Genomic DNA, 24,073 nt, shown 5'->3' with positions numbered 1-24,073 from the left:
GATTCCCTCTTTCCCCAGTCATTGTACTGTTTCTGTCTGCTGACAAGGAAATAGAACTCTCCTTTGGCCCAAATTAATTTTCTAAAGCAAGACCCTCAGATTTAAAACTTACACTATGCTGGGTTAAATCAATTAAAGCATCGTGCAAGAAACTTTCCTTCCCTCACCTCCCCCACATGCCTCTCTCCATTCCCCTCCTGATTTGCTTGGAGGGGTTGGGATAACCCCCTGAGCAGATTTAGGGGTGTGGGGTACATGGAGGGGGGGAGAAGGAGGGGAAGAATGAATACAGCCAACAGCTTCATTCAGCCTTTATTGGCATAATTTAGACAATAAAAACCATAAAAAACCATGCATAAAACATTGGTTATACAGACATATATGCAGCCCTCCAGATGTTCTGGCCAACAACTCCCATGATCCCTAGCTAACAGGACCAGTAGTCGGGGAAGATGGGAATTGTAGTCCAAAACATCTGGAGGGCCGAAGTTTGGGGATGCCTGGCTTTATTAATCTGTTGTCCTTTACTTCCTGTGAACTCAAACTAGCTTTAGCAAGAAATATTTTGCACATACACAACTGGAAAAATCCAAAGTCCTAATAACACAATTTGTGTTGAAAATGAGTTGCTCATGGCCTCATGCACTTTATTTGTTCATAATGGAAAAAGTATACATGGATTTATATTCTATTGTATTATAAGTGTTATACATAAAATACACCTCAATGCAGTCATAGGAAACAACCATAATCCAGTAAGAATCCAAAGTTAGTAAATTATAAGTTGCACTGGTTTCAATTAGGGAGGTTAGCATACACTAATATGTTAAAGATGAACATACCAATGAGATTGTATACAATGAATAGTTGCTGAAATTAATCTGAGGAGTATGCCTTGACTTACTTCATAGAAGCCAATAGCCATTGTGTGCCTGACTAGGACTTCAGGGTCATGACATAGACAGAAGAATGTTGAGTACAGTTCCAAATTGAAATTTTTGGGATCCACGAAAACCATCATGGCCTGGGAATAGAAATGATGTAACATTTAATGTGGGCAGGAACATATCATAACCACAAAGTGGACTCTTTCTCCAAATGCTTACCCTTATGTAGCCAAAAGGAACAATCCAAATATAAGAAGGAAGCATCACACTGGCCTGTGTGGAATCCCAAGGTTTGCAAGGTGTTTTTTTTAAAACAACAACTTTATATTAAAAAACAAAGAAACTGGGGGTGCAGGACAGTATGCTGTGGCTACATAATGCTGGCTGACCTTTAGGAGAAAGGGAACAGAAAACAGAGGATGGGGGGCGGGAATAGAATGGAGTGGGTGGAACGTGAACAGAAGCACTTTATACTGCAACATTTTGTTGCAGATCCCAAGAGAGCAGGCAAGTGGTAGTGCCTGTTTCACCATCCTCTGCCGCTGCCAGTGTAACAGCAAGGGATGCAGCCCTGCTAGCCTTATAGTCAGTGCTTTTTTTCTTAAAAAATGTTTAGAGGTACTCTCATTTTGACTCAAGAAAAACACCATTTTATAGTTCAATTTGGGGAAAATAAATACTGTAAATGGACAAAAGTACAAAGATCCACAAAATGTTTAGGGGTATGTGTACCCCTGTGTCTCCCCAAAGAAAACCCACTGCTTATAGTACACTTTCTAGTTTGGGGAAAGCATTCTAGAGGTGGGGACATCCCACCTCTTTAAAACCAGAAAATTTACCAGACTTCATTATTACTATTAAACTGATTTACTGTATATGAATTATAGGAACATTATGCACATATTATAAATGGATTTTCAAGTAAAATAGTAGCCCACTCACTGGTAAATTGTAAGCACAGTTCTTCCTCACTGAGATGTACTTCTTTTCCTGTTCTAGGGTTTGGAGTTGCACCTGGTTGTCACTGTGTCCATTTTCCTGCTCTAATCCCAGTGTGCAAAGCTTCTTGTAGAATTCCAAAAATCGCAAATGCTGCTCTGGTGTAAAAATCCCTTCAAACAAATGCAATATGTGTTTATTATTTTACATTCACATAACAGCACAAGAATGGTCTGTCCAGTGAGTCGGATTCATTGGAGTCAGGACCGTTGATGCTTGGGTGCACATCCCTGCTTTGCCATGAGGCTCATTGGCTGATATTGGGCAAGTTGCCCTCTCTCAGCCTTGCCTAGCTCGCAGAGTTGTTGTGAGGTTTATTTGCACCACAATGTGCAAGAAACCCATTTGTTCCAGAAATCACAGTACAACGCCCTCGTCAATTCTCATGAGACAACTCCCCTGGGAAAGCTTCCTATGTTTGTGTTAAAAGGCACGAAAAATTTGGAGGAACTAGATATTCATCCATAGGAACAATACCCTTATTTCTGTATTATAGAATTTACAAATGCAAGGGCTACAACCCAACATGCAGAAGGGCTTATTCACACACAGCAGGGCTTTCTTTCCTCTTCGCAAAAGCCAGCACTGCTGCAAACAGCGATCTGAAATTTCCCTAGACACAAAGCTAGGCATCATTACCACTGCATGTGATTTCAGCCACATATTTCTTTAGACCAGTGGTTTTCAACCAGTGTGATGTGGCACCTTGGGGTGCCTTGAATGATGGTCAGGAGTGCCGTGGGCAACACTGAGCTCTGTCCCTCTTTCATTCCCTCCCTCCTCTGATGCCCCCTTGCGTCTCTGCCTCCCAAAGGGTTGCACAGCTGTTTGTTGCAGCAGCCCTGGCTACAAATGCCCCAAGGAAATGGTGCCTCTGGGGCTGGCCAGGGGGTGCTTCCCAGGCCCCTGTGGGGCAGTATGAAGAGCCACCTCTCTTTGGGGCGGGGGGGGCAGCTCAGAGACCAGGGGCAGCAGCTGTGGCTGCCCAGAGGTCTCCCAAGGAGAAGGGAGAAGAGAAGAGGCTGAAGGAACTCTCCACAAAGAAGGGTGTTTGGAAAGGGATAAGGGGCTGCCAGCTCTGCAAGGGGTGACATAACTGGGCTCCTGGGCCCTACAGGGGTGCTGCAGAAAGTATGTAGTTGGTCAAGGGAGCCCTGGACCCAAAAAGGTTGAAAACCTCTGCTTTAGACAATAGCCATGGGGATTGTTTACTCCAGCTCTGAGGATTTAATATGAAAGAGGTATTTATTGCAGCTCTTGCTTTAGGGCTCTTCTGCAATGTGTTGTAAGCAGATAAGTGCTAACCTGCACTGGATCTTGCAGGGAGAAGGCATTGTGGGAGTAGACTTTTGATCATTTAAGATAAGACCTTAGAGCTAAGGCATTGTCTGTGGTTTATAAGGCCTTAAGGCCAGTTCTGAAACTTAACACGCCAGCAGAGATTTTACATTCCAAAGCAGGAAGAACTATGGCACACCAAGTTCTCATCCTGAGAGGAGGAACTCACTGAGGCAAAGCAATTTGTATTGTTATCTTGCACATGCATATGGAAAATACTGACAATCCAAGGACAAAATATTACACGTCCCACAGGCTGGCATTCATTGTTAACACACTGAATATTCATTATACCGTATATTGAATAATTATCATGACTTCAGTATACATAACAAATGTAGATCAATTAATATTCATGTGAAATGTAACTGGAGGTATGCATGCTATATCTGTTGTTATTATTAACGCCTTTTAAATGTGTGGTTACAGCTACTGTACTGAGAGAAAGGGAATAGGTTTTTCCATCAATGCTCCCATCACATCAATCCTCTTTATAAAGAGGGTGTTTGCTGGAACTCTGTAGGAACCCTGCTTCAGTCTTTGCTATCATAATTGCAAGGGGTTGGACTAGATGACCGTCAAGATTCCGTCTAACTCTGGAATTCTATGATTCTGTGATTAATAGCTGGAAGCAGGTAAGGGGCAGGGGCAGAATAATGTGGCACTGATCTGCTTTCAACTCTGTGCTACACCTCTGCACTGACTGATCAGGAAATTCTTTATGTGAACCAGACTGTTAAGAGCACAGAACCCTTTTCAAATTCCCTTCATGACATTCCATGGCAAAACTCATTTTAGTGTAAAAAGCTTAGGTCAGACCTAAAGTTCTAAAATTTCTGGCACTTGCACACTGTTCAGAGATCTCTAGAATACTCACAAGAGGAATGGATCTTAAAATAGTCTAACTCCAAACAATAATAACAAATCTTTCCCTCTTCTGCTCCTCTTCAACTGTTACATCAAATAAAGGATTCAGAAAACAGGATCAACAGTTCACGGACAAGTCTGCCATTTCTGCTAGTAGGTAACGAAGTTTTAAATGAATTTTCATAGGATGTACCGTATCTGATTCCAATGCTATTGCTATGCAAACAAATGTGGACTATAAATTCAAATAAATGTCACATGTCGAGGGAGGGGGCAACAGCAAGTCAAATAATGTAATTATATACAATTTTCACCTTGATCATATTTACTTTGTTATTAAAATCATTTATTTCATTTACTTGGGGTTTTAGTGATTAAGATTCCAATGCAAATAAATACAAACCAGCACCCCTTAAAATATATATCATATGAGGATCATTTGATCGTACCATATAGTCCATTACAAAGCTTCCCTAAATGGAAAGATAGTGAAACCAGAATAGATTCATCTGCTTTGAACGATTTTTCACAGAAGGATTTCACTAATGGGAGGACTGTTTGACTTCTATCATCTGAAAAACAGAAAATATTATAAAGATGAACAGAACTATCCTTTTGTGATATTTAATAAAAATGTGAATAATAGCATATTGACAAAGAACATAGTCTGGCAACCAGAGGAATGGCTGTAGTACTAGGTTCAAAGCAAGTCAGTTCTGATCTTACCTGCATCAAACATTTCCAGCAGATTAACCAAGGTCTCAAAAGCTGCAAGACGTACACTGCTGCCTTCATCCCTTGCTAATTCTACCAGTTCAGGAAGCACTACATTTTTGGTCAGCTCAGTCCTACAAAAAGTATCAAAATATTTAGTAAAAAAAAGACAACTGCTGCACTATCCACAGATTCTCCAGAAATAGGCAGGGGCTTCAAGAACAAGCTTGTATTTCCCCATACAACGTACCTTGTAAACCGCTCAGAGGTTTTATTACAATCAAGCAGTATTTAAGTTTTGTTAAATTATTAGAAGTCACCAGGCAGAGGTCAAATGGCCATCCTTTCCATTCCTTTTTCTCATTTTTAGCAGAAACAATGTGCCCTTTGACATGGATATAATTATTTGCTTGTTTAATCCAGAAACAAAAACCCAACCCCAAGAATCCCCATCTCCCCCCACCCATGAATGGGAGCATGGGCGTACTCAGCACGGGGCAGGGGGCAGCTGCCCCCCCCCGAAGCAAAAAAGGGGGAATGGTATAAAACAGCTCACGGCGTGCGCTGTTGTCAAGGCAGTTCACCTTCTCGGTCAGGTTCACGATCTTGCCACAGCGGGCAGGGCCGTCTTAACTATACCAGCCGCCATGGTCTGGCAGGCCAGGCACGGCGGGCAGCTGGAGAGCACGGCACGACAGGCAGGGACGCTGCCAGCTGTGCTCCGCCTCGGCCTGCTCGGCTGAAGCGAAACGGCAGCAAAGCTGCCTCCGTCAAGGGAAACCTGGACCTGGACCTGGGCTAACTTCAGCCCACACTCCTTCAAGTTACAGCGAGCACAGCACTGAGGTGCCGTGGAGCATTGTGGGGCAGCACTTTGTGCTGTGCTCGCTGTGACTTGAAGGAGTAGGGGCTAAAGTTAGCCCAGGTCCAGGTCCAGGTTTCCTTCGATGGAGGCAGCTTTGCTGCTGCTGCCTTGTTTTAGTCACCGCTGCCGGTAAAGGAGCGGGCGAGGCAGAAGCGCAAGCGCAGGTGGCTCCGTGTGCCGCCTCGGCAACGGCTGGAAACGGCCCCGTCCCTTCTGGGGGCGTGGACGTTGACCACGCCTCCTGGGGGATCCTGGCCACGTCATCGCCAGCCAGCCAATCGGGTGGCTGGAGGTGGGGGGCGTGGCTGGCGTGCCCCCCCATAGTTTTGATCCTGAGTACGCCCATGCATGGGAGCTAAGTTAATCACCCCCTTTCCTCCCACCCACTGCTGCTCCTACACTCAACAACCCCCTCAACTGTTTTTCACTTTAAAACACCCCAACCAATACACCAACAGATTGGATAACACTGGCCAGCACTGCAAGGTTGTCATATGCTGCTCTCTTTTAGCCCCCTGCCAGGTACAAGTGCCACTGGTGGGATCCACAGTGCTGGTAGCCAGCAGAAAGGCCCCAAATGCAGCATTCCATGGGAGAGGCTGAGGCAGCCTGGGATACGCCCGATCCTAAACTGGCCTCGCAGCCATCACATGATGATTACTACACCACCTCCAGGCTGGCAGAGCAAATTGTCTGCACACCCACACCCATTACTACCACCAGAGCTGCGGGTGCAAGGCTGGCCCCATTGGTACACTGAAACCCTGGATTTCTCCATTTTTTCCTCCTGGCAGCAATCACTTTTTTACCAAGGAAAATCTGTTATACCCCCAGGTTCTTTCAAGCCAAACCAGTCATTTCTCCCATTGTCTGAATGCATAGAAAAAGTAGGAAGCCTCCAATGAACCAGGAAGTCCGTTGTGGTATTCATTTTCAGAGAGAGCACACAAAAAAGGAGTGTGTATGTAGGTTTGCTTCCTCCACTGAAATTAGATTTGATTGTAAGTAGATGTAAACAGGAATGACAAAAGTGAAGGTAACGAAAGGTGACAAGGAAGTGATAAAGCCAGATAAGGTGAAATTATGCTGGGGCAGGAATAGCTTTGCTGTGGAACTGGACCTTGAGGAAAGACTTGAAATGCAGAAAGGAAGTCCCTTGACAAGCAGAGAAGGAAGCTGTTGCAGGGCAAGGTAGAGGAGGCAGAGGGCACAGAGGTGGGAGAGGGAGAAGGAATCAAGGACAGCTAGCAGAGGTGGATCTCTTGATGGGGACAGAGCAAGAAGCTAAGTAAGAAATGTCAGAGGTAGAAAAGCATGCAGGAGGCAGGTTAAGAAGATGGAGGACCAAGAAGGCACCCTAACATTGGACCAGAAAGTTAAGAGGCAGGGTGTTTTTTTTAAGTAGAAATACATGAACATGCTTAACAAAAAAGGGGAGAGCCAGAGAAAGATAAGGGCCAAATTACAAATAGCTGCGTGCATAATTTGTCCAATATTTTCTTTTCTAACTGAAAGCAGCCTCTGGGGCTGTGGTCTTCAGCAGAAGAAAAGTCCTTTACTTTGGGCCATTTTTGTCTTTGAAACCCACGTCCCAGGCTGCTTTTTCATCCTGCAGCACAAAAGATATGGGTGCCTGAATATTTTCTCCTACGGGGCAAAACACAACTAGGGTGGTACTTTGGGGCACCCACAACTTCTCTCCCCAAACTAGGAGCCTCAGAAGTTGGTTTTTGTTACTATGAAAAGGAGAAAAGGGAAAGGAACCACTGAATACAAGATACACTTGGCTGCATGCGATATGTGATGAGACCCTGAGAATGTGTGCAAAACTGAGAGGGAGGGAGACAGAACTGAAGGAAGAGGACCAAGGTAGCAAGCTGTAAGAGTTAGGAAGCAAATGAAGCAAACAGATATGGCAGTGGGTGAGAGGGTGGGCAGTAGGCGATTCACACTGGACACAGGGAGAGAGAGAGTCTATGTAGGTAGGGAGTAGTATACTAGTTTTTCTTCTATACTGCTTTGTACCAGTATTTTAAATATCTGATGAAGTAGGTTTTCGCCTGTGTTTATGTAGATGTCATAGTAAAGTTGGTATATTCTAAGGGGCCACAGCACTTTCTGTTGCAGATCAGGCATGGGCCACCTTTTTTCTAAGAGTGGCTGGAGTCAACTGAGAACAGGACTGAAGCCAGCAGTAGGCACGTCTATCCCCTTTTCTCTCTTGTTCTTTCTGCTACTGCCTTCCTCCTCCTCCTCCTGAGCTGATCATTTGCAAAGGGCTTCTTTGAATTAGGCTGAGGGCCACAGGTTGCCCACCCCAATTCATGTCGTTAATCTTCTGAAATCATTTCCACTCTGTAGTAATTATGCTCACCCTATTCCTTGAGCTATAAGCTCCAGTTGCCGACACATGCAGGAACGAACTTCATATTCTACATCCTGGCAGAGTGATTTTACCAGTGGAAGAATTTCTCTTTTAATTCTAAAAAGGCAAGAATTGCATTAATCAATAGACAGGAAAAAACCCACTCCATTTAGTTGACATGTCCAAGTTGAATAATGTGAAAGAAAAACCTTAATCGTCACATCACAGACAATATATAAACTGCATTTCTGCTTTTTTGAGTTTTGCATAATGAAGTAACATGAAAGGGAGATACTGCTATTTTTAGAAATATATAGGCATGACCAGTGATATAGCTTGGGGGGTGGGGGGACCATGGCCCAAGGCACATTTTTTGAGAGGCACAACAAGGCGCCCCCACAACATGCTCCCCCATCAAAAGGCCGGAGCCACAGTAAGGGAAGCCATGCACAGGGCCAGGCCTCTGGGGCTGGGGTGGCAGCGGCACCCACTTCTCTTTGTGGTCAGTGAAGGGATGTTCATGAGTGCCCCGCCCCTGAGCTGGACAAGAAGGGGGAGGAGGGCATAGCTGCTGCAGCTGCCACTGCCCCCCCCCCAAGGAGGAAGGAAGAGGGAGTGACCGGGGGGCGGAAGCAGCAGAGAGGCTGCAGCTTAGCATGTCATGTGAACCAGCACCCAAACTGAATAGTTTTGGACGATTCAGTCTATTACTTGTTTGAGTCATTGTCACATGTGTCAATATTAATATGTCAATTATTTTCAAAATACAAAAAAAATGTGCATCTTGAAACATTTTTTAAGCTGAGAACTGCTACAACCATCAGAAAAGTGTGGAATCCAATAGTTATCTATGTTACGTTAGTCCAGGAGGTGAATTCATATCAGAAATCGTGAAGACTGCACTCCTCAGGCATCCCTATCGGTGTAGCTACAAAAAAAGGGACTGAGTTTGGAACACCAGCTGTGAAGCTTAATCCTAAAATCTGGTGCACAAGCACATGAGTTTAGGATGTGGCATTCCAAAATCAGCATACTTTTGGTAAAATCTAATATTTGGTGAGCATTCTAAGTACAAGAGTAGCACACGGGAATATACCACCAAAAATATTTAGAGCTGTGATACCTGCCTATAAAGTAAAACGTTACTGTGAATTCAGCAGCAGAACCTCACACAAATAGCAGGCCTTCACTGACTTTGACAGAAGATAAATAATCAGTTGCTAGAGGGTACCCATCACTGCTGAGGGCCTGCCTTCAAAATAAACCTTTATGTGGGATTATAATAGAGTTTAGCAGAGAAAATGAAAGCAAACTGGCAAAAAGTATTGGGCAGTGAGATCTTCCACCTTTAAAACAAGACTACTGTGAACTTGGACCCAACATTAATAAATCTCAGGGCATCTGCTGTGACATTTTTATTATTCTGTGAAATTTTAAGACAAGCAAAGAGATACCAAGGCTGTCAGAGGAACAAACAAGGTGGCACTTGCAGATGAAAAAGGAACACCCCGGCTGTTACTGAAATTGGCTTCATGCAGAATGGGATGCTTTATCCACAATTTCTAATATGGGGCAGCAGTCTTGGTAAGGAGTTTGGAAAAGATCCCATAGAAAAACATGGCAGCCAATAGGAAAATTATGGAAATCAGGATGAAATTGGACAATTCATTTGAAAATTCAATAGTGCAGATGAACACCTTTTTGGATCATGCTGTAAGTGTGAGAAAACACTGTGGTCTTTTTTATGGGCACAACCTACCATAAGAAGTACTCATGCTGTGCCACCTTGGTGAGCTTTTGGAGAAAGGATAAGGATGCACCGCAGCAGCATTGGTAGATTGAGTCCACCATATACAGTTTGAAATAAATTGACAAAGTTCTCATTTACACATATACATGCAGAACACAAAAGCAGGTCAATTTGTTTCCCTTCTGCAAGTTTTAATTATGAGGACATCTGAAAAACACACATATGAGCTTCAAACTACTCACATATGAGCTTCAAACTTGTTAGCTAATTTCCCCAAGATTTTACAACTAACCAAGCGAGACTGAAGTGTTTGGGAAAGCTGTGCCTTGGAAACAAGAGGATTCAGGATCTATGGGGGGAACAGAAGAAGAAATTCAAATGGCAAATCTCAGGCTAAACAGAAGCAAAAAAATAAAAATAATCAAGAACCACTTCATATATTGAAACTGATGTTAGTATCAGCTGCCCAGTCAGCATTCTTGCAAGTTACAACATTCACACCCTACTTGAAGCAATATGGGGTACACTCTTTCACCTTCAGAGGAATGACCTCCATGTAAGAAAATTATTGGCCTTCAAGTTAATTCCAAAAAAAATCCAAAATGCAAACTAAGGGGATGTTGGTGTAAATTAGCTGTACTCCTTATGTAAGATCAGAAAGAAGACAGGACAAGGACATTTATAATTATATTGCAAAAGTAGCACTTCCCACCCCTTTCCAGGAGATGACTTTTTCACAGTACATTAAGAACACATACATTAACAACATTAAAGTAAATTAAGAGCATCGGAGCTCAAAATATTACACTATTATATGCTTTCAATTCTGTGCTTCTTGCCAGAGGCTTTGTGACTCCCACTAATTGGGACTAGCTTGTTGCTTTGTAAATGATTTCTAAATATTTAGCAACATGTAGGTTATCTGCAGTAAGAATCATATAAACCAAGAACCACTTCTGACTTTACAGTTTTCATTCCTAATAATAATAATAATAATAATAATAATTTATTATTTGTACCCCGCCCATCCGACTGGGTTTCCCCAGTCACTCTGGGCAGCTTCCAACAAAGATTAAAATACATTAAAATTCATGGGAATGCTCCCACAAGGCACTCCATGAGAATTGTTGACACGAGTCTCAGGCAGTCCAAAGGCCAAGAAAAAACCAGCACATCTATGTATTCCTGTTTATAGATGCATTCAGACTAGTACTCTGACTTCATTTCAATTTGTCATTCCCTGGCTTCACATTAAAGCACCTGGGGTCTGGAGCCAGGGAGTCTTGCAGCAAAGACCAAAGAAAGAGCTCCACATTAATGGTATTTACTCTGAGCAAAGAGCTAAGATTATTGTAAATAATGTGGTCTCAGAAGAGATAAGAATTGAGAAAGGAACAAGACAAGGGTGCCCACTCTCCCCCCTGCTATTCATTTCCGTTCTGGAGGTTTTGTTGAACATGATAAGGAACGATGATGGTGTTAAAGGAATTACAGTGGGTACAAAACAATATAAGTTAAAAGCCTTTGCAGACGATTTAGTACTGACCTTGCAGAACCCTGAACAGAGTGCAGTGAGAGTACTGCAGATAATTCAAGAGTTTGGCAGTGTGGCAGGCTTTAAGTTAAATAAAGGGAAAACTAAAGTACTAGAAAAGAACTTGACATTGCAAGAGAGACAGAATATAGAGGATTGCACAGGACTGAAGTGTGTAAAAAAGGTGAAATACCTAGGAGTTAATATGACGTCAAAAAATTTGAACTTGTATAAAGACAATTATGAGAAACTTTGGAAAGAAATCCAAAGAGATTTGGAAGTATGGTCAAGGTTGAAATTGTCCTTAATGGGAAGAATTGCAACTGTTAAAATGAATGTATTGCCGAGAATGTTGTTTTTATTTCAGGCCCTACCGATAGTCGACAAAATGAAATGTTTTCAAGAGTGGCAGAAGACACTGTCTAAATTTGTCTGGCAGGGGAAGAAACCCAGGATTAAATACAAACTTTTGACTGATGTAAAAGAAAGAGGAGGATTCTCCTTGCCAGACTTAAAGATTTATTTTGAAGCCGCAGCTTTTTGTTGGTTGAAGGAATGGTTTTTGTTAGACAATGATGACTTGTTGGATTTAGAGGGCCATGATAATGCGTTTGGTTGGCATGCATATTTATGGTATGATAAAGTAAAATTACACAAAGGTTTTAAAAGCCATATAATTAGGAAATCATTGTTTAATGTTTGGATTAGATACAAAGATCTATTGGAAAGAAAAACTCCTAGGTGGATCTCACCACTTGAGGCAAAGAAACCTAAAAGGACAAATATGGATGAGAATAGGTTGAAATACAAAGATATCCTGATGGAGGTGGGAAACCACTTTAAGTTAAGGCCATATGAACAACTGAAAGATAGGTTGAGTGACTGGTTTCAGTATGTGCAGATAAATGAAGCATTCAAGCTAGATAAAAAAATAGGATTCCAGACAGAAAAGTCGAAATTAGAAACGGAGTTATTAGAGACAGACTACAAGAATTTGTCTAGAATGTATAATTTGTTGCTAGAATGGCATTTGAAAGATGAGCAAACAAAATCAGTGATGATTGAATGGGCCAAGGACTTGGGTCATAATGTGATGATGTCGGAGTGGGAAAAATTGTGGAAGAAGGGTATGAAATTTACGGCTTGTACTGTGTTGAAGGAAAATTTGATGAAAATGATGTATAGATGGTATTTGACGCCGGTCAAGCTGGCTAAAATGTATCACAAAAGCGACAATAAATGTTGGAAATGTAAGCAGGATGTTGGCTCATTCTACCATATGTGGTGGACATGCCCTAAGATAAAAGGCTTCTGGGAAATGATTTATAATGAGTTGAAAAAGATGTTTAAAAACACATTTTTGAAAAAACCGGAAGCCTTTTTGCTTGGAATAATTGGGGAAGAAATCCCCAAGGACGATGTTAATTTGTTTATGTATGCCACCACAGCCGCTAGGATCTTAATAGCACAATATTGGAAAAAAGAGGAACTGCCTTCGAGGCAGGAATGGCAAATGAAAATGATGGATTATATGGAATTGGCAGAATTGACAGGAAGACTCCGGGACCAAACAAATGACAAAGTTTTAAAAGATTGGAAGAAATTTAAAATATACATAGGGTATGAATTTGAAAACTAGATTTTGAACATCCAGGAAAATAAAGAAGTTAAGGCAATAGGGAAATAATAGAAGATTGAAAGGGAGAAAATATGATAGATGATATAAAGATGAAATTTTTGAAGTGTTAAAGAGACTATATGATGGGTAAGAAGGATGATTTAGAAACTGCTACAGAAGTTTATAAAAAAGAAAATCAGATAGTAGGGAATTGGGGAAGCCAGAGGACAATGAATATTAAAATGGATTAGAGATGATATATTTTTTTGTTGTATTTTTGTATTTTTGTATTTCTGTATTTTGATGTTTACTTTTTGTATTTGTGTTCTGTATGTGTGTTGATAAAATGTTTAATAAAAAAAAAATATAATTAAAAAAAAAAAAGAAAGAGCTCCACAATCTGCAGCATCACAGCAGTGCAACAAAATGATGGAGCTGCTGCCAGGCTATATGCTGCCCTTGGACACCACCAAATCAGCTGTTATTAAAAGATACTGCTGTTTGCTGACTCTGCAATTAAGAGGCGACAAGAGGGACTGAAAGAATTTCACACAGTCCTAAAAAGCCTCAGATTTTTCCGTAGGTCCTCAGTCTGAGAAATATGTTGAAGGAAAAATGCCAAGCTGCTGTATATCCCACATACCTGGCCATCTTTCTGCCCATGATCTGCTCTGCTTCAACCCAATCACCCTATTTACTTAGTGATCATCTGTCTTCTGCTTTGACAATGCCTCCAGGCATCCAGGCCTAACCTACAGGCTTCCTTTGGCGATTTGTTTAACAGGGCATGCAAAATAATGAACCACCATCTTGAGAACAAAGGAATAGGGAGGTGGGAGAATGGTAGGAAACAATGTGTATTGATTTTTACAGCAGGGGGTTCTTTTGCTCTCAGGGTGGCAGGTGGCACTCAGTGCAAGATGAAGCCAAAAGAAAGCATGTATGAGGTTCATGCCTGTCCCTGTGCAGTGCCGCATGGGCACTTGTGATGGACGCGGAGAGCCTGATTGGATGGGCAGCAGGTAAGAGCAAAACAGAGACACTTCTTTCTTTGGGGAGTGCCATTAAGAGTTTCAGACTATGGTTGGGGAGACCCAGGCTCTCAGCCATGAAATTCACTAGCCAGTCACTATCTCTCAGCCTAACCTACTTCACAGGATTGTTGTGAGATAACTGCAGCTCTTTGAATTTCATAGAATTTCATAGAATCATAGAATCTTAGAGTTGGAAGGAACCCAAGGGTCACCTAGTCCAACCCCCTGCAATGTAGGAATCTCAGCTAAAGCTTCCATGACAGATGGGCATCCAATCTCTGTTTAAAAACCTTCAAGGAAGGAGAGTCCGCCACCTCTCATGGGAGTCTTCCACTGCTGAACAGCTCTTGCTGTCAGAAAGTTTTTTTCCCGAATGCTTAGTCAGAATCTCTTTTCTTGCAACTTGATGCGGTTGGTTTGAGTCCAGTTTGTGCAGTTATATGTATGGATTTGTTCAGGAAGCCTCTAGGCAGGGCCTTTTTTCAGTCAGAACTTGCCTCTTAGGTGGGTGCCATTGCCATTCTAAGAGAACAAGGGAGGCGTTCGTGGTGAGTTCTGGCACCTCTTTTTCTAGAAAAACAGCACTGCCTCTAGGTTAGTTTTGGTGGCTGACCTGCCCCCACCCTCCATATGGCTTCCCACTCAGTCCTCTCTTAACTGCTACTGCAGAAGTACTGTTTCCTACCGGTAACTTAAACGTCTGGATGTGTCCTTCTCCTTGGGCCTGCCTGGCTATTCCCAATAATAAATGCTGAATCTGCATACTTGCATCCCACACCCAACACCTACACACACTGCCATAAATATGCATTCTCTTATTTCAATTTCAGTCTCGATGCAGTGAACGAGGTTGGGGGGGGGGAGATTCCTGTCCAGAACAATGACTGAACGTTTGCTTCTCCTTAACAAGACACATGATTAAAACCCAGTGCTAAAAAAAACCCCAACCTCAAACAAATAAACCAGACTGGTTATTTCATGTTATTTTCTATTGCAGACCACTTGAAAGATTATAGTGGTCTGAGCACACCATAAGCCATCCCCATTTTGTTATCTCTCTTTCAGGAGTGGCCTGTGGGGAAGCGTCTGTGAATGAAATGTGTGAAATCAGAAACAAACCTGAAAAGGAAGACTTGACATTTAGAGCAAATGAAACTCCAGAGTGCTTTCGTCTACTCTAATTAATTAGATTATGAAAAGGCCTACATGCCATACCTGACACGAAGCTACAAACATCTTACCAATTATATTCTGCACAACGCTACTCATGAAAGTTAATATTATCTTGTTTTCCAGTGTTTCCAGGGAGAAAATGCAAGAAGTCAATTAATTTTTTTAAGTGGATTTTTTAAAGCCAGAAGTGCTTTGCACCTCCCGAAACCAACGTTTATAGTTTTTTCACCCTTTAATTGCATTTTTTAAAATTCTTGTCATTTATTTCATTTCCTGTGCAACCATTCATTTGATACAGCTTTCCTTCAGTAGGATGCCTGCCACATCTCAGAATTTACAATGGAGTGTGTACAACATACTGAGAACTATTCCTACGCCAATAATATTTGACATTTGTACAGGATATTCTGACTGTTCAGAAACCCTCACGTACCTTGTGCCTTCAACCTTTACAACTGCCCTGCACAAATTTCTAAGCACCAATTTAGAATTTTAATCTATTTTAGTACTTTAACTTCTGTATGTTTTAAAGTATGGCTGCAATTTTTTATTGATTTTGTTGCTTTATCTTTTTGTAAACTGCTTTGAGGGTGGAGTTTTTGGGGGTAATCAAGCAGTGTATAATCTTTTTGAAATAAATAAACAAATGTGAATCACCAAGCTGGACAAGCACAGCTCACCAGACCACCAAAATGGCAGGCTGCCACATGGCCTGCTAAGCTGCATTCATTCAACTAGATGGGCCACCCGTTGTCTATGCTTGCTTTTCAACACGGTTTCCCAAACTTTGGTCTCCAGCTCTTTTTGGACCACAACTCCCATCATCCCTATCTAGCAGGACCAGTGGTCAGGGATGATGGGAACTGTAGTCCAAAAACAGCTGGAGACCCAAATTTGGAGAAACCTTGCTTTAAAACAATCAGTATGTCAGATGCATGCACCCTTGCCAACCCAGAGCTACCCCTACCTTGTCCATCCTGGCAGGCGCAATGCAGTGCCACCAGCAAGACACCACTGACTTGCCCCCCACCTCAACCAATGCTGTCTTTGTATGGATTGAAATTCGCTTCTGGCGCCCTTTAGATGTTCCCTAGGCTCCTGAGAGCAACCTATATGTTAGGGCTGAGAGAATATTCAGAGGAACCAAGCACAGGGGTGTGAAACCTATTTATTGGGTCCTTCCTATGGAATCAGCACTACTCCAGGGGGATGAGGGAATTCAGATCTTCTCCTAGTCACACAGGAGCTCTTACAGGTAACTAGCTCCCTCCCTGTGGTTAATACTAAAATTCCTATCATCCTTGACTGTTGGTGATGCTGGCTGCAGCTGATGGAAGTTGGAACATGTGTCGTTAAACAGCAGGAGTGGCTTCAGGAACTGGGATAACCCTACTTTGGCTCATGTTCACAGACAACAGTGATGGATGGACTCTGCAGCAGCAGCAGCCGTATAGCAACTCAATAGCACACAGCTGGGAATTTTTTGAAATATTAAGCGGTATGTAAGTGCTTTTAATCAATCAAATATAATTGAACAGCATGCATAGTTTGACCCTAAATAAAAATGTTAGGCCAAATGTTCAGAAAACTGTAGGACACACTACATCCTCCCCCCTTCCCAGACTGTATTCATGTTGTCTGTTATATTCAAAGGAAAACAAAATTACCTCATGTCTGATGGTTTCTTTTGGCAAAGCTTCTATTGCAGCAAGAAGGGTTTCCAGCCATGCATTACTGACACCTGTGAGGTACAAAAAAGACTGTAGATTTATACATGTTATATCATATTCCTATTTCATGGAGCTCCTTCAGGTTGTGACCTCAATTAACCAAGCTCTTAAATGGCAACTAACATGAGGATGGACACACCCACGTGAAACTGCTGAGTGAAGGTCATCTGGAGTTAAAGAACGATGTGTCAGCAATATGCAGATGATATGTAACTCTCTTTTTCATCAAGGTAGCAAAGGTGCTAAAACAGTGCTTGGCTGCAGTAATGGATAGGATGAGGATCAATAAACTGAGTCTCAATCTAAGCCAAATGAAAGTACCGCTAGCAAGTGGGTTTTCCCTCCCAGGTGAATGGTGACCCACCTTTTCTGGAGGGGCCTGCACTAATCCTAAAGGATCAGGTCTGGAGTTTGGGAGTGCTTTTTGTCCATCTTTTTCATTAGAAGCAAGTGGCCTAGTATGAACTGGTCACAGTATTCCAGCTGCGGTATGACCAAGGCAGAATAGAGCAGTAGTACTATTACTTCCCTTGATCTGGACACAATACATCTGTTGATGCAGGCTAGAATAGCAGTAGCTTTTTCAGTTCTTTCCTGCGTAGATCTTTAAAAAATGGTACATTTCTGGGATGCTGAAGGGCTGTTTCCTTATCTAGGACATTATTTTTCTTCTGGACCGTGCTAACAAAATCAAGTCAGCTTCCGGAGCACATACACACCACATGAGATCTGTTTTAAATCTGCTGATACAATTCATGGCTATTTGAACCTAAGCACAGGCAGTGATCACTTAAAGGGGAGTGTAGACTAGGAGCTTGAAGCTAAGGCCCTCAAAGCTCTAGTGTACTTCAAAATCAGGAGTTGGGTAATCGACTGCATACTGCATTATACATAGTGTTGGCAAGATCGCACTATGGCATTGTTTTATTTTTATTTTTTTATTGGTGCATGCACTGCTTTAAATGGTATATCACTGAGCAAAGAAAAAGCATAGCAAGCTAAGAAATCAGCAGCATGTCATGCCTCTGACCTGCATCTCTGTGCTCCAGATTCTGTAGAATGATGTGTAGGAAGGAGTGGGAGTAAGTATGGATAGATATTGACTCCTCTTGTAGAATAGTCAAAAGTGAAACAGCAGCTGTTAACTGCATTTCCACCCCTGCAACAGGAAGGACCTCCTATGTAATCAGAGGTTGGGGGGGGGGAGAGAAGATTTAAATCAAATAATGAGGCTTATAGATATGAAAGGCAAACATAACCATTACAGCAAGAAAGAGCATGGTCAGGCCAAAAATTATCTGTACTGTACCAGGCAAAATGCACCATAATTTTATAAAACCAGACGAGCATGCAAGGCAATGTGCTAATAATTCATCTTAAATCCTCTCTTTTAGGCAGAAGAAACTCAATTTTGAATTATTCATTTCTGCCCCCTCTTCACTGACCCACATGCTCACAAATATCCTATCAAATTCAATCCAGCGGGTATGGTCATTTTATATTGTGCCATGTGTATGCAGAATACAGTCCAGCCCACATTTGATTTGGTCACCAATGTTATGTACCTCTGTTATATATGACTGTCAGTATTCTTGGGGGGAAGGCCAGTCCAAACCAGAATTCAGGCCGACCTTACCGCTGGTGTGATAAACAGCAACATTCAAGGGTTGGATTGTTTCCACCAAGAGCAGGTTCTGTGGCAGTCCTGACACTAATATGGCCTATGAACATTAAAGGTGGCTGCTATAAATCTTCTAAAAATTCATGTACCATATCTGCCTTATTCTTGTTCTTATTTTCTTTGTTTGGTTTTGCTTTATCATCATTATTCTTATTAATTTAATTTAATTTTGTAAACAGCTGTGGGGCATTGTATGAACAGAGGCATATAAATATTTTAAATAAACAAACAATTTCTGCCCATCCTTGTTACCTAAATTCACACTGGCTTGTTTAGGTTGTTCCTTTTGTTATACACACACAACTATATAAATCATAGCAAGGACCCCAATATTGTGTATTGGTCACACTCTTAAATCTTAGGGATGTTATTACCTGGCTTGGAATACAAAATCATCCAGCTAATTCTCAAGTGGTACGAATTATAACACGTTTCACTCAAAAGTTAATTTCTGGATCTGGAATTCTGCTACATGTGCAAGTTCAGCTGCTTAGGCTACTTTGTCTGTGGATGTGCTTTTGTTCTTTATTATTAACCCCTTACTCTTGCTGAAACTCTTCTTGGCTTTAAAAAATGCAAACAAAGAAAACCGAGCCACTCTTGTTTGGCATCTTTGCCACTCAGGTCAATTCTATGAATTGTTTATATTAATGTTACCGCCATCCAGTTCTTAAAAAAACCCAAACCCACTTGCTCCCTGGTGTACTTCCTTTGGCATTGTGGGATGGGGGCTCACTTTCCAAGTGGCTTTCAGACATAGTTGGTGCTGGGAATTACAATTCACAGTGGGCAATCTGATAAGCTGCAGCACAATCAGCCTGCATGCACAGTGTTTAGCCCAAACAGAGTTCTTGGAAACAAACAAGCTTTTTCTTGAACACCCACAAAAAAACCCCTTCAAAATACAAAGCCACTTCTGAAACAAGCTGAGGAGAGTTTACCCAGTATGTATTAAGATTCCCAAGATTCTGTTGTGTATGGGATCTGGCTCTGTTCTCAATTGATCCTGCTAAATTCTATTGGATAAAATAATTGGGCTGCAATGTGGAACACAGTTTGAGGGGCAACACCTGTGCCTCACCCCAGATACGGAGTTAACTTGGAGCAGGATTAGGGGATTCTTAACCAGTACTGAGTCAACTCATTTATTTCCAGCAGAATGGCTGCTACTCATTCCAATTGTGGTGGTGGGGAGAGGTAAATTAAGTAGGGGGAAATGTGGCAGTGTGAGCAATACCTGCCTGCCCTGCCCCCAGCAAAGTGCAGCCCAAACTCCCCTGCAGTACAGTGTGGGTCTTCATGCAGAGTCTAGAGAGGTGCCCTCTCTCTATACACAATCAGTCTATCACAATGATGAGCATTTGTATAATCAATAAATGGCATAAATATACCAAAAGCACTGAAAGACTCCTGTGCATCAGAAAATCAGTATGGCAAAGATGTAAATGGATTATAACGTTTTTTTACTGAATATCATTAACTGTGGCTTTAGGTATCTTTCCTGTTTAGTGAGGCTTCTATATTCATGTGATTTCCTCCATGCACAGCATGTCTGTCACCACAAATCAAGTAGAACTCATTTCAATTTATGTGTTGTGCCTCTGAACTGGAGATACAAATCTACTGCATACCCAGAAAAGACGTCTAAAATGTACAGGCCAATATTTAACTTTAGTTCCTATAAATTCTTGATATAGAAAGAATGTTTATAGTACAGCAATGCCTCATCTTAACCGGGGGTTCGGTTCCAAGGGTTATGCGTATACGCTGAAATTGCATACATATAGCCAAACCCTTGGAGCTGCCCTGCAGCTAGCCAGCCTGCCTCCTCTAAAGTGGCTGATGAAGGTGGGGGGGGGGGGATGGAGAGAGAGAGAGAGAGAGAGAGAGCATCCCCAGCAATCCTAGAGCTTAGTGTGCTGAGTGGACCTTGCCCAGCAAACAAGGCCAAGAGCTTAAAAGCTCTTTTCACTCCGGGTCCAATTGGGGTTACCCAGTAAGAAAAGAGCTTTTAAGCTCTCAGCCTTACTGGCACACCAGCTCTAAAAGTGCTGGGGATGCTCCCATGAGATCTTTCAGGAAGTCACATTGTCCCGTGAGATCTTGTGAGAGCATCCCTGCCAGTCCCAGAACCAGCCCACCTGAGTAACCCCAAGCGGACCTGCCACTGAAAGAGCTTCCAAGTTATTAGGCTTGCTTGGGACCTGACTTGCACAATTTCAACCAGACTGTCTTCCAGTGTGAACAGTTGAAATTACACAAGTCAAATGCACATTAGATGAGGTATATCATCTGGGAGGTGGGAAGACAAGACATACCGTATTTTAAGTATACGTAGAATGAGATTTATTGATACACTCAGCCTATTTGTTAAATGGTAAAGTAATCTGCTCAAATGGTTAACAATATAATAAATAAAATGTTAAGTAAGTTCTAATTTCTGTCAGAGTGAAAGCTGACAATATAAACTGTCAAGCTCTTTTAAAACCTACACAAAGGTATTACAAAGGAATAAAAAGATGCAGTACTTCAACTTTCCTTGATGACTCTGATACATAGAAAGAGCTGCACCAAGATGGAAATTTATGGCACAAAATTGAAACATTTGACATCCAAGTGAAACATCCTGGCTTAAAGATTTTGCTAACAGCTGTTGCGTGAATAGAATGTGTGCACATCATTTCCTCTATGCAAGACGAACAACCATGACAGCTCAATATGGAAATGTCAATCTAGAATTACACATATGAAACACAAAACTATTGTTGTTGTTTAGTCGTTTAGTCATGTCTGACTCTTCGTGACCCCATGGACCATAGCACGCCAGGCACTCCTGTCTTCCACTGCCTCCCGTAGTTTGGTCAAACTCATGTTCGTAGCTTTGAGAACACTGTCCAACCATCTCGTCCTCTGTTGTCCCCTTCTCCTAGTGCCCTCAATCTTTCCTAACATCAGGGTCTTTTCCAAGGATTCTTCTCTTCTCATGAGGTGGCCAAAGTATTGGAGCCTCAGCTTCACGATCTGTCCTTCCAGTGAGCACTCAGGGCTGATTTCCTTCAGAATGGATAAGTTTGATCTTCTTGCAGTCCATGGGACTCTCAAGAGTCTCCTCCAGCACCATAATTCAAAAGCATCAATTCTTTGGTGATCAGCCTTCTTTATGGTCCAGCTCTCACTTCCATACATCACTACTGGGAAAACCATAGCTTTAACTATACAGACCTTTGTCGGCAAGGTGATGTCTCTGCTTTTTAAGATGCTGTCTAGGTTTGTCATTGCTTACAAAACTATAAGGAAAATCAATTATTCACCTTTAAGGAAGAAGATTTAAATATGTTCACCATAGTGCCTGTGTGCCTTGATTAAAGAGCTATCTTTAGCATTTTACTGGATATGTGCGATTCAAATATATTTTACAATTCCAAGTTTCTCTGATTTTTCACTAAGGGATGTCTCCAAGGGCTTTGCCCTTGAATGCCATTAAATATCCCTTAATTTGCCATAGAACAAAGCACGGATATCTTGTAGTGGGAAAACAAATTGAGAGTGACAGAACATTGGGGAGAAAGGCAAGAAAGCACCAACAGATTAGGAGCATGAGCTGACTAATGTCACTTTACCTCATTTATGCCCACTCGACTACTTGGATCCGCAGAACTGGCACTGTTATAGGTAGCACATCATACTAGATCCATACTTCTCAGAAATCAATATTTTGGTGTGGCAGCACCTACACTTTGGAACTGCCTGCTTATTGACATCAGGCAGGCATCTTCTCTGTACTTTTTTTTTGCTGCCTGCTTAAAATGTTTCTGATTAGGCAACCCTATAGAGACATGTAGACGTTACATATGTTTTATTTCTTTTTGGCCAATGTTTGGCCAATGATTTCTTTTTTGGCCAATGATTTCATTATTTCATTTCATTCTTTTTGTAATCCACTTGGAGCTTTCCTTAAAATTGAGCGGTATAAAAATAAACACAATGATCAACAGACTGCCTGCCACAGTCTTTAAAAAGTATCAGAGCCTACCCAGAAGAAAGGTCCCATGGGGATTCGTACAATAGCGTTGCTGCTTGGGAAAGGCAACAGATGATATCCAAAAGCCGTCTCAAATGATGGTCAGTTCTCTGTTCCCAAGAAAAACAATGGCAGCTTTGGAATTGTGACCTACAGGAGTGAAGTTACTAAACTAAACCTTGTGCTGGGCCATTGGGCAGCCTGATCTCTAACTCACATTCACTTAAACTGAACTTGCCATAAGTGCAATACTCATCCTTTTGTTGACCCAAAAGGATCCTAGTGATCAGGATTTACAAAGACATTCACTTCCTTCTCCTTGAAAATACAGATTTTTTGAAATAAAAGAATGCATCATCCTTGTATGTAATGTGCACACTTCCTGCATTCCTGATTGCAAGACATACTGAGCACTAAGCCAACTTGGCTTTTGAGTTTCAGCAAGAAAATTAACCTAAGAGCAGGACCCAGAATTACACAAGAGGAGCCTAACTTCCCTGCTCTCCCCTGCAATCCCCCTTGCACTACCCAAAGCTGTCCCAGTGCATTCCTCCAATCATTTGGAGCAGATTTTGAGGGAACACAGCAGGCTGCAGGCAGGAGTGGACGGTGAAGTCCCATTGCATAAGTGGAAGTCTGACCAGTGTTATTATTATAATTTGAGGATGTTAGAGCATGCCCACGAGCCACTCCTCTGTCTAAATCCATCTTCTCAGAATGGTTTACATTTAACTAGCTTGTAAACAGTGGCATAAATCCCAAGATTCCGGGAGCAAACCGTTACATGTCCTTTTTTTAATGCATACTAAGCATCTTCTCCCACATACCAGCTGCTTGGCTTGCAACAGCAAGGAACTCAGAATGAACAGTGCTGGCTTGCCCATTAGACAAATAAGACATTTGTCATAGGTGACAACCTTGGAGGAAGTAACAAGATGGCACACACACACACCCCTTGCTTCTGTTCCAGTTATGGAAGAAACCCTAAGTCTTGGTGTTCATTTCACTCCTTTTCCACTGCATCCTGTCTTGAAAAAGTCAGGTGGAGAGGACTGGGAGCCAAGGATGGGATGAAAGGCTCAACTGAATCATTTCTGCAGCTCAGGTCCAATTCCTATTCATGTGAAAGAGGTTAGAACCAGACTACATGAGGTCAGACTATTATAATGTTAGTTTGAAGCATGATCACAAATGGGACTTCACATTTTTTATCCTGTGAGCTGCCCTGAGAACTGCAGGTGTAGGGCAGTATACAAATGTAATAAATAAAATAAGAATAAGAATAATTCATTTTTTGCCTCCTGGATTGAGTGCTCTTTAACTGTCATTTGATCATGATTGCAACACCCATACGTCAAACCTCCCTTGTCTGTTCATTCTGAGATTTGCAAAGTTTCTGATATTGGGTTGGAATCAAGAGATTCTGTCACCATATACACTGACATTAATTTAACCACACGTAATGTTCTTCTTGATTAACATTAATCAAACTAACTC

The 24,073-nt window shown here is 41.9% G+C and overlaps 1 protein-coding gene across 2 annotated transcripts in view; it reads right to left on the bottom strand.

The window, feature by feature from the left end:
* Positions 1–24,073, bottom strand: part of PPP4R4 (protein phosphatase 4 regulatory subunit 4) — an 80,709-nt gene that overhangs the window by 21,069 nt on the left and 35,567 nt on the right. For both annotated transcript variants that reach the window (XM_035106785.3, XM_088655343.1), the window contains exons 4-11: positions 17,905–18,052; positions 16,812–16,885; positions 10,028–10,134; positions 8,045–8,152; positions 4,818–4,939; positions 4,541–4,663; positions 1,830–1,999; positions 905–1,024 (exon numbers count right to left, since the gene is read on the bottom strand). In XM_035106785.3, the coding sequence (XP_034962676.2) occupies positions 905–1,024; positions 1,830–1,999; positions 4,541–4,663; positions 4,818–4,939; positions 8,045–8,152; positions 10,028–10,134; positions 16,812–16,885; positions 17,905–18,052 (972 nt within the window). The remainder of the gene's footprint in view (positions 1–904; positions 1,025–1,829; positions 2,000–4,540; positions 4,664–4,817; positions 4,940–8,044; positions 8,153–10,027; positions 10,135–16,811; positions 16,886–17,904; positions 18,053–24,073) is intronic.

This window comes from Zootoca vivipara, chromosome 1, assembly GCF_965207765.1.
Source record: "Zootoca vivipara chromosome 1, rZooViv2.hap1.1, whole genome shotgun sequence".
NCBI classification, from domain to species: domain Eukaryota; kingdom Metazoa; phylum Chordata; class Lepidosauria; order Squamata; family Lacertidae; genus Zootoca; species Zootoca vivipara.
Note: the sequence above shows the minus strand (reverse complement) of the source record. Positions and strands in the feature narration are given on the sequence as shown.